The following is a 15,128-nucleotide window of genomic DNA, read 5'->3' as shown; positions in this document are numbered from 1 at the left end:
CACTGGTTAGTAGTAGCTTGCTAGTAGTAACTGGTTAGTATCTTGTTAGTAGCTAGTTAATGGCGTGCTAGCAGCTTGCTAACAGCTGGTTAGAAGCTTGCTAGTAGCTGGTTAAAAGCTTACTCATAGCTGGTTAGTAGTAACTTGCTAGCAACTTGTTAGTAGTAGCTCGCTAGTAGCTGGTTAGTAGTAGCCTGCTAATAGTAGCTGGTTAGTATTTTGCTAGTAGCTGGTTAGTAGCTTCTAGTAGTGGCTGGTTATATAAGCTTGTTAGTAGCTGGTTAGTAGTAGTTTGCTAGCAACTGGTTAGCAGTAGCTTGCTAATAGCTGGTTAGTAGCTTGCTTCTGTTACTACTCACAGCCAGCCTTTAGTGAATCTTTACCTGATTTTATTATTTTACACATCACTATCGCTGACTGTTTTTACTAGAATTAATTTGTGCTAATTGATTAATCTTGGCTGGTGTTGGAGTAAAAGTAGGTCAGTACTGGTGCTGCTAAATTCAAATAACAACAGTCACTGTTCTCATAGATCAGGAGTGCCAGTTACATGGACCAAACTTTGTTAGTAACTGCAATCCTTATCATTATCACTAGAGCAAGTTTTCGTCAATAAAGTAAACTTCTGTTAGTTGATAAAAATGTTTTAAAACGTAAAAAACATCCTGAACATCAAAAGTAAATTTTTCTAAAAGGTTGAAAGTCAATCTTTCAATTTTTTCATTGTCAATAAAGGTTTTCCCCTAGTTATAGCTGACTATAAGACCACAAATCCTAAACTGTATGTTTGTTTAATAGTTTGATTACCTAGTTTTCTTATCATCAGGTTTTCGAGTAAAGAGAAAGAGCCAGAAAGTTGGCATACTTGGTGGACTGTTTCCAGGCGGCAGGAGACCCCCAGCAAAAATGCAATTATATGTAGTGCCCACTTCGATGAGTCTATGATCGATAAAACTGATGAATCATTATTCAGTCCATATTGTAGCACCATTTCGATTTTATTTCCAACTGCAACAAAGGATATCTGTTATTATTTCAGGAGGCTGGAACAACAACCCATCAGTCGAGCAGTTCCAGCATATCTTTAGGCGCTTGGTTACAAGATGTGGTGTCACACCAGGATCTACTGGTAATGTCAGATCTATGGATGACACTGCATTGTGACAAGCTTTTGTTTGTTTTGTTTGTTTATTTTCATCTATAATATAACTACAAAAAATAATATGAAGAGTGTTTCTTACAGTATAAAAGGACAAGAGAAATAGAAAAAAAGTCACTATAGGGAAGGTGATGATGAGGTCCCTGTGCGCAATAGCAAGGCTAATCAAGGCGCGGAACCTGAAAGTAGAGTCAGCAGAAGTCTGTCTAGTTAGTTTAGTCTAGTCTGGTTGTCTGAGGTAGCGCTTCAGTTCATTTTTGAAAGAATTAGCATTTACAATTTTACGCAGTGTAACCAGTAGTAGATTCCATAGCAATGACTCTTGATAATCCAAACAACATTGACCAGCTTTGATTTAAACAATGGTATTTTTAGGTTTATGTGTGTTTGACGAGTAGTTAAATGTGTTATCATCCTGTTTTGGTTTGTTTCATAAAATGTGTTGTGTGCTTTTATCAGTACTTTGTATTTGTATAACTTTTTAATAGTTAAAATTCTATTTAGGTTGAATAGTGGATTAGCAGAGAAATCATAAGCGTTCTTGTTAATTATTCTGAGTAAACGGTTTTGAAAAACTTTAATTTTGTTTAAGTAGCGGTCTGGAGCATTTCCCCATGCCTCAACACAATACGATAGTTTGGAATTGATGAAGGAATTGTACAGAATTAGCAAAACATCCCTAGAGAGGGACTGAGACAATCGAAAAAACAACCCAGCATAAGGTCTAAACTCTTTTAACAGTTTGGATATATGATTGTTCCAATTCAGCAGATTGTCAATAAGTACTTCTAAAAAGTACTTCCAAGTACTTATATTGTCAGATTTATTTATTGGATGACCATTAATTATTAGTGATTGTTCATTAAAGTGGTACGAGTTCTGTGGGTTTTTCAATAAAATGTAGCAAGTTTAGTTGAAATTAATTGTTAGTTTATTTTGGTTGCACCAACTCTGAAGGATTTTTAGGTCTTTATTTATCAAATGTATTTGCTTGTGAAGGTCTTTAGATTAAAAAATAAGATTAGTATCGTCTGCATATAATATTGGTGAAAGTACTTTTAATTGACATTCTAAGTCATTAATATATATTAGAAACAAAGTTGAACCCAATACAGATTCTTGAGGAACACAACATTTTATAGTTTGTGGTGTTAACAGGGTAGTATTTATTTTTGTTCTTTGATTTTGATCTTTTAAGTAGTTTTCTATTCATTTAATAGTTGTTAATTTGAAACCAATAGACCTCAACTTTAATAACAATATATCATGATCACCATTTTATTACCTATGTGCCACCAACTGTTGGTAGTGAAGATTATGTTGAAGATGTTATTGACAAACAAAATATGCTTCCCAAAGGAATATTAAACATTACGTCACATCCTGTTCTTGGTAACATTGCTGTATATTTATCTGGTTGGCTTGTCAGAAAACTGCTTAAAAAGTTGTGTTGTGGGCCATGTAAACTCTTCCTAATTCAGTCTAAGGAAGTTAGCAAATATGACGATATTCATGTTCTGTTAAGAGTTAAGAACAGCGGTGGCTTGATTTCTCCTTTTTATGGTGTTGTAACAACTGTTCTTTGCGTTGAAAAGTATCTGAAGGCAGCTACATCAGCAAATCATTGTTTGCAATATCCTATGATTTGAAGTGTGTAAAAGAAGAGATTGCATGCTATGATATATTTGAATTAAAGCAACATTGTATTGACACTTCAGTAGGAATTAATAATCATCACTTTTCACTATTAGCTTTAGTCGTTGAAACATACTTTGATCTAAGACAGCATCCCCTTGCCAACTTAAGAAACCTAGAATTACATAAAGTGAACATCAGACATAATGCTACAAAAAACATATTATTTAGAGGACAGTGAGCTGTTATGTCACTGTGACATAAATTGTCTATAGCCGGTTTAGGTTAGTATTTATTTTTAAGACTTCCTTTTATATATGCATACAAATTGCACAGTTTGCCGGCAGTTAGTAGTTAAAGGTATTATATAATTTATTTACACTCTAATGCTATTAGACGTTATATTAGAATCATCAAAGCATCTGACTCATTAATTTTTTATGCATAGATCATTTATTTCCTGAATCACAAAAAAATTTGATGGTCAAGTACAATGTAATTAAGATTTATAGTTTGTTTTATATATGCATACAATTTTTACAATTCGAAGGCATTTAGTTGTTTAATTTATTACATACTTTTTATATATAATGCTATTAGACATTGTATCAGCATCCGAGCATTTGGCTCATTTTCTATGCATAGATCATTTATTTTCTAAATCACAAATAAATTTTGCAGTCAAGCATACTGTAGTTAAGATTTATAGTTTGCTTTTTGTCCATATTAACAAATAACACATATAAATACAACACAAATCAAGATATGTTGAGTGTTGGGACCTACTAGCGCAATAGCTAAAGCTAATCTAGGCTCGAGGCCAATCTAACCACTTTTCAAACAAAGCAATGTAGGTTGCAAGATTTTAGTCAAATGTATACAACAGTTTTGACCATTTTTCTGCTCTTGGTGATGTAAACAACTATTGTGATCTCTTATTAGATAGTCAATAAGTTTTAAAGCTAAAGTTCACTGGGCTGGTAAGGCGAGCAATGCCAATGATACCCATAAATCTAGTGGAAACATCTGTTGATAAGAAATGCAAATTATATAAAGCCCATATAGAGTTGTCTGCCTATTGTTGAAACCATGCCAATAGCCATCTACAACAAAAAACTTACAGCCTATAAATCTGTAAATCGTTAGTTAGCTTGACTTTGATATATAGCTTGAATGAATATGTAGATCTTTATCTTGACTTTGATATACAGGTTGATTAAGATTGGAGATGGATAAAAGCACTCACAAGCTCATTGAGATTACGGTAATATTTTGCTGTAGATTTTTATTAATTCCGAGTATTCGGTAGACAACTCTAGTTAATAACTTAGGTAAATCATACATGATAATGTAATGTACGATGTACGCAAATTGTACAATAAAGCAGACAACTCTGAAATTATGCATTACCCATTTGCCCAGATTTGATTCGTCTCACTTGTTAGTTTTATACCGGAAACATGCAATTTAAAAAAATCGTGTCCGTAAATCTTTTTCCCGAAATACGTGTACAAGTACTACTAATGATTTGCGTTTATATCCGGTTTTGAATGTAAGCCAATCATCATTATCCACGGCGCACATTTCTACTCGCGTTCTGGCGGTCGCACGTTCATGCTATTGAAAGAGTGCGGCGCAAAGAAAGCTGAGAACTGACATTACATGTCAATCACATTGTCGAGGAAAAGCATAATGCGGGGTACACTAGCCATATTGCTACTGGTAGCAATAATATTTTTTGCTGGAAGTAAGAAAACTGTGGTAGAAGCATCTGGACCAAAAGTCACTCATAAGGTATGCAGTTTTACCACTACTAAGGGTATATGAAAATGCAGCATTTTGAAAAATATTTATATTAGAAAGGTGAGTTATTTTCGTCATGTTAACATGACTCTTATCTCTATAGCCAACGGCGTGCTGTTGTAGAAACACGGTGACGCATTATATTGCTAGTCGTGTTGGTAAGCTACGAGTAATTTTTATTTTCGCCTACCTTCACCTCTGTAAGCTGCTCTTTGATTGTTGCATGCTGAAGCAATACACAGTTCGTTTCCGTTCTTATTTGGCTTTGTCCATAAATACTGTTGCAGCAAGAAATATTTTACCTACGTACGTAATACGTAGTTGTAAATAACGTGTGTTTAAAATTAAAAGCCATCCGTGACAATAACATTTTGGCGTTTATACACTTGGACAAATGAATTATGGACGGTTGGGCGACAGTCAATAGGGCGACAGACACTTAGGCGACACTTTTGGTTTGAAAGGCGACAACTTCAGACGGAAAGGCGACACAGCGGACAAACAGGCGACAGTTCTGGACATTGAGGCGACAATTCTGAGGACAGGATTAATTCAAAATATTAAGTCCTGTTATGGCTTGTTATGTTGTTGTGAATTAGTAGTGAAAACTAACAAAACACCAAATTTATTAATGCCCAGATCGGAAATCTTGCATTAGTATATTTTTTACGCATTGCTCCACCTTATTTCCTTAGCATCTATTACCGGCTTATATCCTCATTAATCTGATTACATTATTCTTTTACACACAGTAGAATTTCATATTGTATTAATGAATGTACCAAATATTTATTTAATTGAGATAGTTATTATTTAAAAAAACTGCTCAGATTAATCTGTCTTTAATCGCCCAACTATTCTTCTGTTCATCTTTTTCCACAAATTTAACTTTAGAGTCTGTCAACACGCTCAGACGTCATTTAGCCAGTCACTATTTTCTTTTTCACTTTCTTTCTTGAATGCTTGGAAAAACTGGCAAGTTGCTTATCAGTGTGGCAAAAGTCTGAGATTCCTTACCGCCTAATTTATGACATCATAGATGTACCAACTTTTTCAACCCCTTTGAAGCGATGCATTCTTGAGTCACTAGCATACCGCTGTTGATGAGTCATTATACCACCTTTGGCTCATGTATCATGTATTAGGACTAGAGATGCCCTTTTAACTTCACCAGCCGATTCAGATACCGATCCGATATACCGATTCTTATAAAAAAATAATCCGATTCAGATACCGATTCAGATCTTTTGTGTTGCATAGATAATCATTAATTTTATTATGCAAATATAAACTTAATGCAAAGAAAATATAAATATTGATGCATTTATTTGTTTGTATTTATGGAAAAAGATATACATGTATATTAAATTCACATACTGACATACCGTGCATCTAGTAACAAAACAGTCCATGTTTCTTGTAATCTGCTATTAATAATGGTAATTACTGTTAGCGGTACATCTTTCTCTGTGATAATGAAGTCTGTCTTCTACTGCTGAACGAACTGATGCACCGGTACAAGTTTAGAGCAAATAAACGTATATCTAAATTACCGTTAGTGATTCAATTATCTCAGTGAGACGTCCTTATCTTCCATCACTAGCGATGTAGCCAGTCGTACTGAAGAAGGATTCACTTGCAACAGATGATGGAGGACAGGCTAAATACCGATAAGCCACTCAGGTTATTTTATGCGATGCAAACGATACATCATATCATCAGGATCAAGAGAGATACGTAAATAACTTTATGCATTGACTGCTCAAATTACTTTCGTAATGCTAGTACATAGAAATGTTACACCGCACGCACGCATTCTTGTTTCCATCATAGGTCTCTTGTTCGTGATTGGCTGCAATAAATCATATCGCTGTAATTGGGAAATACTGCACTTGTTGATTACGTCCTGTCTAAAGCCAAAAGATTCCTCGGCTGTATTGACGTTTATCAGGCTATAGACATGAAATAGATTGTGTGACAGGCTTGGAATTCATTAGGTGAAAGTAAGGAACTTGCAGCTGATGATTTTTGATTAGTGCAGCAGGCTAAAATACGGTTTTCCGCTAAATAGTTGATCTGCAAAAAGTATCTGAAGTTTCCGATTTTTAAGAAAATATCGGCCGATACCGATTCAGATACTTAACACCCATATCGGCACCGATACCGATTCCGATATTGAAATCGGGGCAACTCTAATTAGGACCCTCAGTAGTAGATCTCAAATTAATGTATATTCTTGTTCTGATTGCAGTATGAAAATAAATACATACATATGAGTTTAGCTTTATACATTTTAATAAATTTGCTTTTTGGTACATTTATACAAATATTAAAGCTGATTTTTATCATATATAACTTTTGAAAATACGTATATCAATAGTTTGCAGCATTAATTTTTTTTACAATGACTTTATTCTGATTGATACTATGTAGATAAACCCATCTAGCGATAGAACTTCTCTTTCCTATCTAGAATGACGAGATCAGGTTCACGGTTATAAACTGGCAACTGAATATTACTTTCTACTAATTCTAAAACTTACAGGAAAAGATAATTCGAATTACAGGAGTATAATTGTACACAGTGACTCGCAGGTGCTCGAATGCACTTGCACTTCCAATCATACACAAAAATAATTGCAGGAAATTCCCTACACCACTATTTAATATTGTTGATATTAAAGTTCAAGGCGATGGCTGCCTATGTAATATCTTCCCATCTTTTCTGAAGTCTGTCCTTTGTTAAAACAGTCGTGTATAAAAAAGATGCCATGATGTGGCACATGGCAGCATTAACCTGCAACTGGGTATATATCACAAAGGTCTTTGAGGTGTTGATCACTCCTCATTGTCTCAAACTACAGGTTGTGTGTGCCATCGGGATCTGTGACAAGGGTAATTCGGTCAAATATCCCAAGTGACTCTAGGGTAACATGGCATCAGGACCGGTTGATTTCTATGCTTTGGAATGGATCATTTCTCCATAAGCTTTCTGTGATGCTATTTAGTTTTCTTGCAACAAGCTGCAGAAGTTAGTAAAATATGGATATATCTTAGACACCTATGTCAGAAAAAGCCTTCATTCTTCATACTCAAATAAAATCTCAACAAATATAGATCAGTGTGAACCGCAATTTAGCCTATTGAGTCTGCATTATAATTAGAGTTGCCCCGATTTTGGTATCGGTATCGGTGCCGATATGAGTGTCAAGTATCTGAATCGGTATCGGCCGATCTTTTCTCAAAAAATCTGAACCTTCCGATACTTTTTACAGATCAACCATTTAGCAGAAAACTGTATTTTAGCCTGCTATACTAATAAAAAATCATCAGCTGTAAGCTTCTTACTTTTACTTAATGAATTTCAGGCCTGCCACACAATTTATTTCATGTCTATAGCCTGATCAACACAGCGAAGGAAACTTTTTAGCCAGAACGTAAACAAAAAGTGTTGTATTTCCCAATTACAGCGATAGATTTATTGCAAGCAATCACGAACAAGATAACAAAAGTGGGAAACAAGAACGCAGTGTAATATTTCTATTTACTAGCATTACGAAAGTAATTTAAACAGTCGACGCATAAAGTTATCCATCACTCTCTTGATCCTGACGATACAATGAATCGTTTGTATTGTACAAAAAACGGTAACCCCAGTGGCGTATCGGTATGTAGCCTGTCCTCCAACATCTGTTGCAAGGGAATCCCCCTTCAGTACGCTCGGCTACATTGATAATGATGGAAGAAAAGAGACGTCTTACTGAGATAATTGAATCACTAACGGTTTTTAAAAGAAACATTGATTTGCTCTAAACTTGTACAGACACAGCAGTTCATCCAACAATAGAAGAGGGACTTCGTTATTACAGATAGAACTGTACCACTAACAGTAATTACCTTTATTTACAAATTACAAGAAACATGGACTGTTTTGTTACTACATGCACGGTATGTCAGTATGTGAATATGTATATATTTTTTTCCATAAATGCAAACAAATAAATACAATAATATTCATGTTTTCTTTGCATTATGTTTGTATTTGCATAATAAAATGAGCTACTATCTATGCAACACAAAAGATCTGAATCGGATTATTTTTCAATTAGGATCGGTATATCGGATCGGTATCTGAATCGGCTGGTGAATTTAGAATCGGGGCATCTCTAATTATAATGACATTGAATAATTATTATAATTGTAAAGAAACAAGGATAAGGAAATCATTATTTCCACAAGTAAATGAGAAAACACAATAATAGGGAATTGTCTTTTCATCTCACACAAAGAGCAAACTCTTCTCCCAGTTACTGTTAATTTCGACGATCGAAACCATAATTCTATTTTTTCTTGAGGTAAGATAACTCTAAAGTTTCAACAATCCGAGACAAGATAACTCTAAAGTTTCAATAATCAGAGACAAGATTGTCGACAATCCAGCCGAGAATGTGACTTTTCGAACAGTTTTGAACAAACATGCTGATACAAAAGCAAGTTTTGATGTTTTAATTGAATAAGCTAGATGCATGTTTAGAAAAAAAACCTTATTATTTTGTTAACTGTCTGGGCTAGCATAATCAGAGAAATCTCAATCCCACCAATGGCATTTAAAAATACATGTTGCAATTTCGATTTATAAAAAATTCTGTAAAAAAATCATTAACACTGTCAAGGCTACGTTTCAAAAATATACGTAAGCATTGCACACAACGACAGCATCTCATAGTTTGTCAGTACATTACCTTGCCTTCAACCAAACAGCAAACCAATTTGTCGCCTTTTAGTCTAGAATTGTCGCCAGTTTGTCTGCCGTGTCGCCTTTGCGTCTGAAGTTGTCGCCTTTCGAACCGAAAGTGTCGCCTAAGTGTCTGTCGCCCTAGTGACTGTCGCCCAAAAGACCAGTTACCGGACAAATATTATGCGTCCTGATCGGAGGTAAAACTGTGTACACGCAAAAATTGGATTTTGATGTATGTCTTTAGCAAGATACACTGTCAGAATTGTTCTGATGCATTTGTGAATAATCTGAATATCTATGAGTGGCACGAGTGAGGGGTACATGAAGTTCAATTTACAAAATGAAGTGTACTACTTCGTTACATGATGTATTGTTACTAGACATATTAGTCGCGCTGGTTAGTAATTGGTTAGTGACAAGCATACAATTGTTTTATTTTAGCATGTATCCTTTTTATGATACTTTGTTTTACACTAGAGCATCAAGTTACTTTTTGGTCTGAAGTATTATATATATAGCTCAATTAAAATATCGAAGATATTCTCTGGACGTCTGCTGTAAAATTCCAATCAATATTTAAACATGTTTCATCATTAGTATTTTAGGTGTCCCTACATTGACCTCTTTTAGATTTGTTGCTTCAGATACTGAATTAGATACCAGTGCCATTCGTTGGAACTTCTTTTTAGTCAATAATGCTCAGAATTTATTCACAGAACTTTCACAAAATCCTATTAAAGATTTAAAACTACAGTTACTATGTTACTCAATTTATGCCTTCTGCACTTCCGCATAACTTCCTATTCTTAGAGTTATTGCAATAAATGTTAGACCAATAGAAAGCCAACAGTATTTGGGTGCATTAAATATCAAGTCTGCCAAAATATGTACGTCCCATGCATTAAGCAAGTCCAAATATTTCATTTGTAGATATATATATGTATGTGTGTGTGTGCGTGCGCACGCACGCACTTTTCTAAATACATGTATATGCTTTTTTGTTTATAAAAGAATGTCTATAAAGGAAGTCCTATTAGCAAGTTGATTTGCAACTTTTAAGCTTATACCATTTACTATACTTTACTTTTAAGTACATCTAGTTCTGCTTCTCACTCTATCAGCGATATCAGGTTTCATCCGACATGGTTGGCATAGTATTTCCCATGCCGGTTATTACCGACGGTTTTTACCGCCCCGGGAAAAACTCATTTTTGTCCAAAAGTGGGAAAAACTAAAAAAACTTATTTTCTGACAAGTTGACTAATGCTTAAGCAAAAAATAACAATACACTTATACCATTAGCTATCATAGAGCTTCTTTATGGCTCTTTAACAGTACACAGGCTAAGAAAGCGCATAACCTTTATGATTGGTTTATTTACTAAATATTGAATGGAAAGACCAGACTACAAGATAATATTTGTTTATTTACATATATTAAATATTGAATAAAAAGCAAAATTTATATGTGTGAAACATGACAGTAAGCACAATACAACAATTAGAAAATAATTGAAAAACGAAAACACATGAAGATAATGCCAAGTAGTCGAGACCGGTGAACTGAACAAACGGATTAGAGTATTAAGAATTGGTTGTCTAAGAAAAGTTAATCTTCGTATTCGGCCGAATCATACCTTAAAGAAATGGTTTTTAGGTTTTGGTATCAAGCTACCAGTTTGGACGCTTGCCAACCCTGTAAATTCATCACACATTGGTTGGATGAAGGTCACTAACTTCCAGTGGCCTAGTCCCAGATTAGCAGCCGAGTTCATTCTGTTCATGCAGTCTCCACTAGTGCAGAAGCCTTTGGAGTGAGAGGCTCCTAAGAGTTATCCTCTCAGCAATTGAAATAGCATGCAAATCCAAGTTGGCTTCAGGCTGTTTCTGGGAGAGGGATTCTCCCACTCATTGAACTAGAGGTGTCATGTTATACATATCTATGACGTGACACCCAAGTTTAATGAATAGGACATTGTTAAATATTCCTTTATTGAAACTTAATGATGCCAACAGAAACTCTGGTATATAGATTAGTGTTATTATAAAATAAGAGAATATGTCAAAGTTTACATTTGAAGTTAAATTTGTTCACTATTGCATCAATTTTTTATATTTTTCATGTATGACGTGACAAACACTTTTTTATACAGACCAGTTTAACCAGATACTTAAGTTTTCAACACTCTCTTCAATACCCAAGTAGTGGCTTACAATGCGTCTTTGCAATTGGGAAGCCTTCATCAATTAGCGTTACCAGCCCCTTTTGTTGCATCTGTCAGCAGTGTTAGTTATGTTAAGTCTGTCTACTCTTGAGACTCACTCCAAATGCGGTAGAAATGCACCATTGTTTTAGGTGTTGTCAAATTTCTACTCTTAGGCTTCCCAAAAGAGCTCAGCTATATGGTTTCTTGCATGCTTTCATCATCATTATAGTAGTTTTTGTGGAGAGTGGCGCGAGACTTCAAGCAGACTGTTCAATGCCATATATTGAAGTGGTCAGCTCAATACATGGTGTTGTACCGTTTAGGTCTGAGATTATTAGGTTATCTCAAATATAATACAGATGCCAGAAAGCTTTAATTTTTATTCCGTCAAATGACTAAGTTCTTGAGTAAACTAAAGGTTCAATTTTCTTAAAAGGTTGATGTCAAAACTAGCGTCTAATCTGAAATGCTCTGGCACTATCACTAATTAATAGTATGCTACTATTATAGCCTTTTATTTAGAAGAACTAGTAGATGATTTGTCTGAAGAGTTTAATATCTAACAGTGCAACGATCGTCTAGCTTAGTTTGTGTAAATGCACAAACCAATATTAACTTTGCTTTTAGATTTCATGTGACTGAGAATATGCTTTTATAATTTTTATGCTCTTATGATTTCAGGTATTTTTTGATGTCACTATTGGTGGAAAAGAGATGGGCCGAATAGAGATTGGCCTGTTCGGTGGCACTGTTCCAAAGACCGTGGACAATTTTGTAGCTCTAGCAACTGGTGAGAAAGGCTATGGATACAAAGGAAGCAAGTTTCATCGTGTCATAAAAGACTTCATGATACAAGGTGGTGATTTCACTCGTGGCGACGGCACTGGAGGTTCGTTACTGTAGCCAAGGTATAGTTTTGCTATATGTGAATGGAAAACGATTTGCTCCGCAAAATGTGCTACAAGTCCATGTATTTTTTTAGGTAAAAGCATATACGGCGACAAATTCAAGGATGAAAACTTCAAGCTTAGTCATTACGGTGCAGGATGGCTGTCAATGGCAAATGCAGGAAAAGACACTAATGGGTCCCAATTTTTCATCACCACTGTCAAAACTCCATGGCTGGATGGTCGCCATGTTGTCTTTGGAAAGATTGTTAAAGGAATGGTAAGTGGTTGCATTGGATTTAACACGGGCGTCTTGTGATATGTACAGTCATACCTCTACATACGAGTGCTCCAACACACGAGAAACTTGAAATACAAGCTGACTTTCTACCAAATTTTTTCCTCAAAATATGAATCGTCTTTCAGATACGGGCATACGAGTCTTGAGATACGGGCATACGAGTCTTGAGATACAGGCATACGAGTCGGTTCTCCATGGCCACTACACTATATAGCCAAGTATGCGAGAGACAGCGTTCAAGAACAGCATCATTTGGTCTTTCTTTTCTAATCAGTTTGTAAAAGGTTGGCTAAAAGTTATAGTGAACACGAGGCAAAAACCGCTTAACCAGAAACAGAATGATACTAAAAAATACAACGACAAAATTAAAGTAAGTTTAGTAAAAGGTTAAAACTTATCTTCAAGTGTGTTCAGTAAGCTAAATTTATTGAAGTTAAATTCATAGTTTCTATTATGTAGGGTCACAAAAGTTTTGTTAGCGAATGGGTTGCTCTTAAGTCTCTCGGAGATAACAGCCATTATCTACAAAGTCTGTCTCAAAGATAAACACTACATACAGTAGTGTGCATAGTGATGTTGCATTTTATTGCAGATCATAACTATTAAATAGGTACTGTAGGTACTGAATTAAAACAATTAAAAACACGTTTTTCTATCGTAATATCCCGTTTAGGCGGTTTTTTCATAGTATTGTAATGGATTAATTTGTACTTCGTGATTTCGTATAAGAATAGTGTCTTGAGATGCGAGTAAATTAACTTGCGAGTTCAGTCCCAAAATGGATTAAGCTCGTATAATGGGGTATGACTGGTTGTACATTAAATGAGCTTGTTTTTCATTTTTGTTGCGGTTCTTTAACTACCACGTTACGATCAATCTTTTCAAAGATATTAATCAAGGCAAGGGTAAGATGAACAATTATAATCTTTATTGGATTAGTGTAGTTCCAAGGATGTAAACTGTACAAGCCAATAGTAAAGTGGGAATGCAAGCTGATAACTTTTCAACATGCTAAAAACGTTAATGACATGGAATTTGTTACACTCCTCATTATGCAATATTTTTATTATTTGTCAGCATGGCTTACAGTTACAGTATTCCCGACTCATAAACACCACCGTGTGACGTACAAGTTTGTAAGAAACCGTGTAAATATTGCCATACAACTTAACTTACATGTATTGAATCGCGTCCATTATTTTGTAATTGTTCTTTTGTAGAAAGTCGTAAGGCGAATAGAAAACACCAAAACGGGTGCTCAGGATAGACCTGCACAAGATGTTGTCATAGCAGACTGTGGTATAGTTGATGTACCGGAACCCTATCCCGTTGCGAAGGAGGCAGCTGGTTCAGAGGAGGATTAAACAGCCATTTATTCTTGTAGATAGCATGATCTAGTGATATGTTGCAATTCTTTGTATTTACTCACCTGTAGCTAATATGAAAATACATTCTTAACCAAAAATGTTGTCTCATTGTAAGTCAGGATTAATGCACACTTCAATTTCTTCCAAGTACAGTAAATTAAAGCACACCGAAACCCATTTTTTGTGCTTGACTGCCCATTACCGCAGTTTTAATTGTTGCGATGTTGGCTTCACATTATGTGGAACGTATAGTAATGTTTGATTAACAATAATGAAGAATAAGGACGTTGAACTGCCACTCGTTCAACGACTAGCTCTTTTATACCTTGGGGACACCACAAGTAACATTGGTCTTATTCGTTGTAACCTGTCTTGGCAAACTGTTGTTTTTGCGGACTTATCCCCTGGCGAGCGAAGGGAGCAAAACAACAGTTGTTCTCGAGTAAACCTGAGTTGGGACTAAGAGTTTAGGATATGACGTCATAGCTGTGGCGGCGGAAACGCCACGCCTCCACTTGATAAAACTACAGAGACACTAACTTTCACCCTCGAAAATCCCATTTTTAAAAGTCGCTAGGGTTACTTAACCACCACAATTCTACTTATCCATTCTTTGCTTTGTTTGTGACTATATATTAGGAGTTTTTTCCTATATGTTTAAAAAAACAACTCCACAATTATATATAATATAATTGGTAAAATTCGTTTTTAAATAATAATTAATATTTTAATTATTATTAGAATTTAGACTTCTTTGCTAGTTTAGACTAATATAAAAGTCTTCCAGACAATATTTATTTTTAGCACTAGTTCTAAGCTTGTAAAAAAAATTCAGCTCAATGCAAGTGTATGCAAACTTTCTGAACGCACGCCGCCACCAGAAGTGAGGTCTTTATAAAACACGATGTTTACACAATTGTCTATACTTTTCTATGCCCTGCTCAGGAGTTGTTCTGCTGACAACAGTTGTTTTGTTCGCCGGGAGTGACAACTCCGCAAAAACAACAGTTTATCAAGACAGGCTAGATTAGT

At 35.2% G+C, this 15,128-nt stretch overlaps 1 protein-coding gene across 1 annotated transcript; it reads left to right on the top strand.

Moving 5' to 3' along the window:
* The first annotated feature begins 4,368 nt into the window (after window positions 1–4,368).
* LOC137390256 (peptidyl-prolyl cis-trans isomerase B-like) lies at window positions 4,369–14,194 on the top strand. Its single transcript, XM_068076588.1, has 4 exons — window positions 4,369–4,588; window positions 12,223–12,430; window positions 12,524–12,708; window positions 13,950–14,194. The coding sequence occupies exons 1-4, from the start codon at window positions 4,457–4,459 to the stop codon at window positions 14,091–14,093; spliced, it is 669 nt and encodes a 222-aa protein (XP_067932689.1). The 5' UTR covers window positions 4,369–4,456; the 3' UTR covers window positions 14,094–14,194.
* Window positions 14,195–15,128: the final 934 nt, after the last annotated feature.

This window comes from Watersipora subatra, chromosome 3 (genome assembly GCF_963576615.1).
Source record: "Watersipora subatra chromosome 3, tzWatSuba1.1, whole genome shotgun sequence".
Lineage (NCBI taxonomy): Eukaryota > Metazoa > Bryozoa > Gymnolaemata > Cheilostomatida > Watersiporidae > Watersipora > Watersipora subatra.
Note: the sequence above shows the minus strand (reverse complement) of the source record. Positions and strands in the feature narration are given on the sequence as shown.

Coding starts and splice junctions, on each gene's coding strand:
- LOC137390256 (XM_068076588.1), top strand. CDS start 4,457: ATGTCAATCACATTGTCGAGGAAAAGCATAATGCGGGGTACACTAGCC. Junction 4,589..12,222: donor GACCAAAAGTCACTCATAAG/GTATGCAGTTTT, acceptor TTATGATTTCAG/GTATTTTTTGATGTCACTAT. Junction 12,709..13,949: donor GAAAGATTGTTAAAGGAATG/GTAAGTGGTTGC, acceptor GTTCTTTTGTAG/AAAGTCGTAAGGCGAATAGA.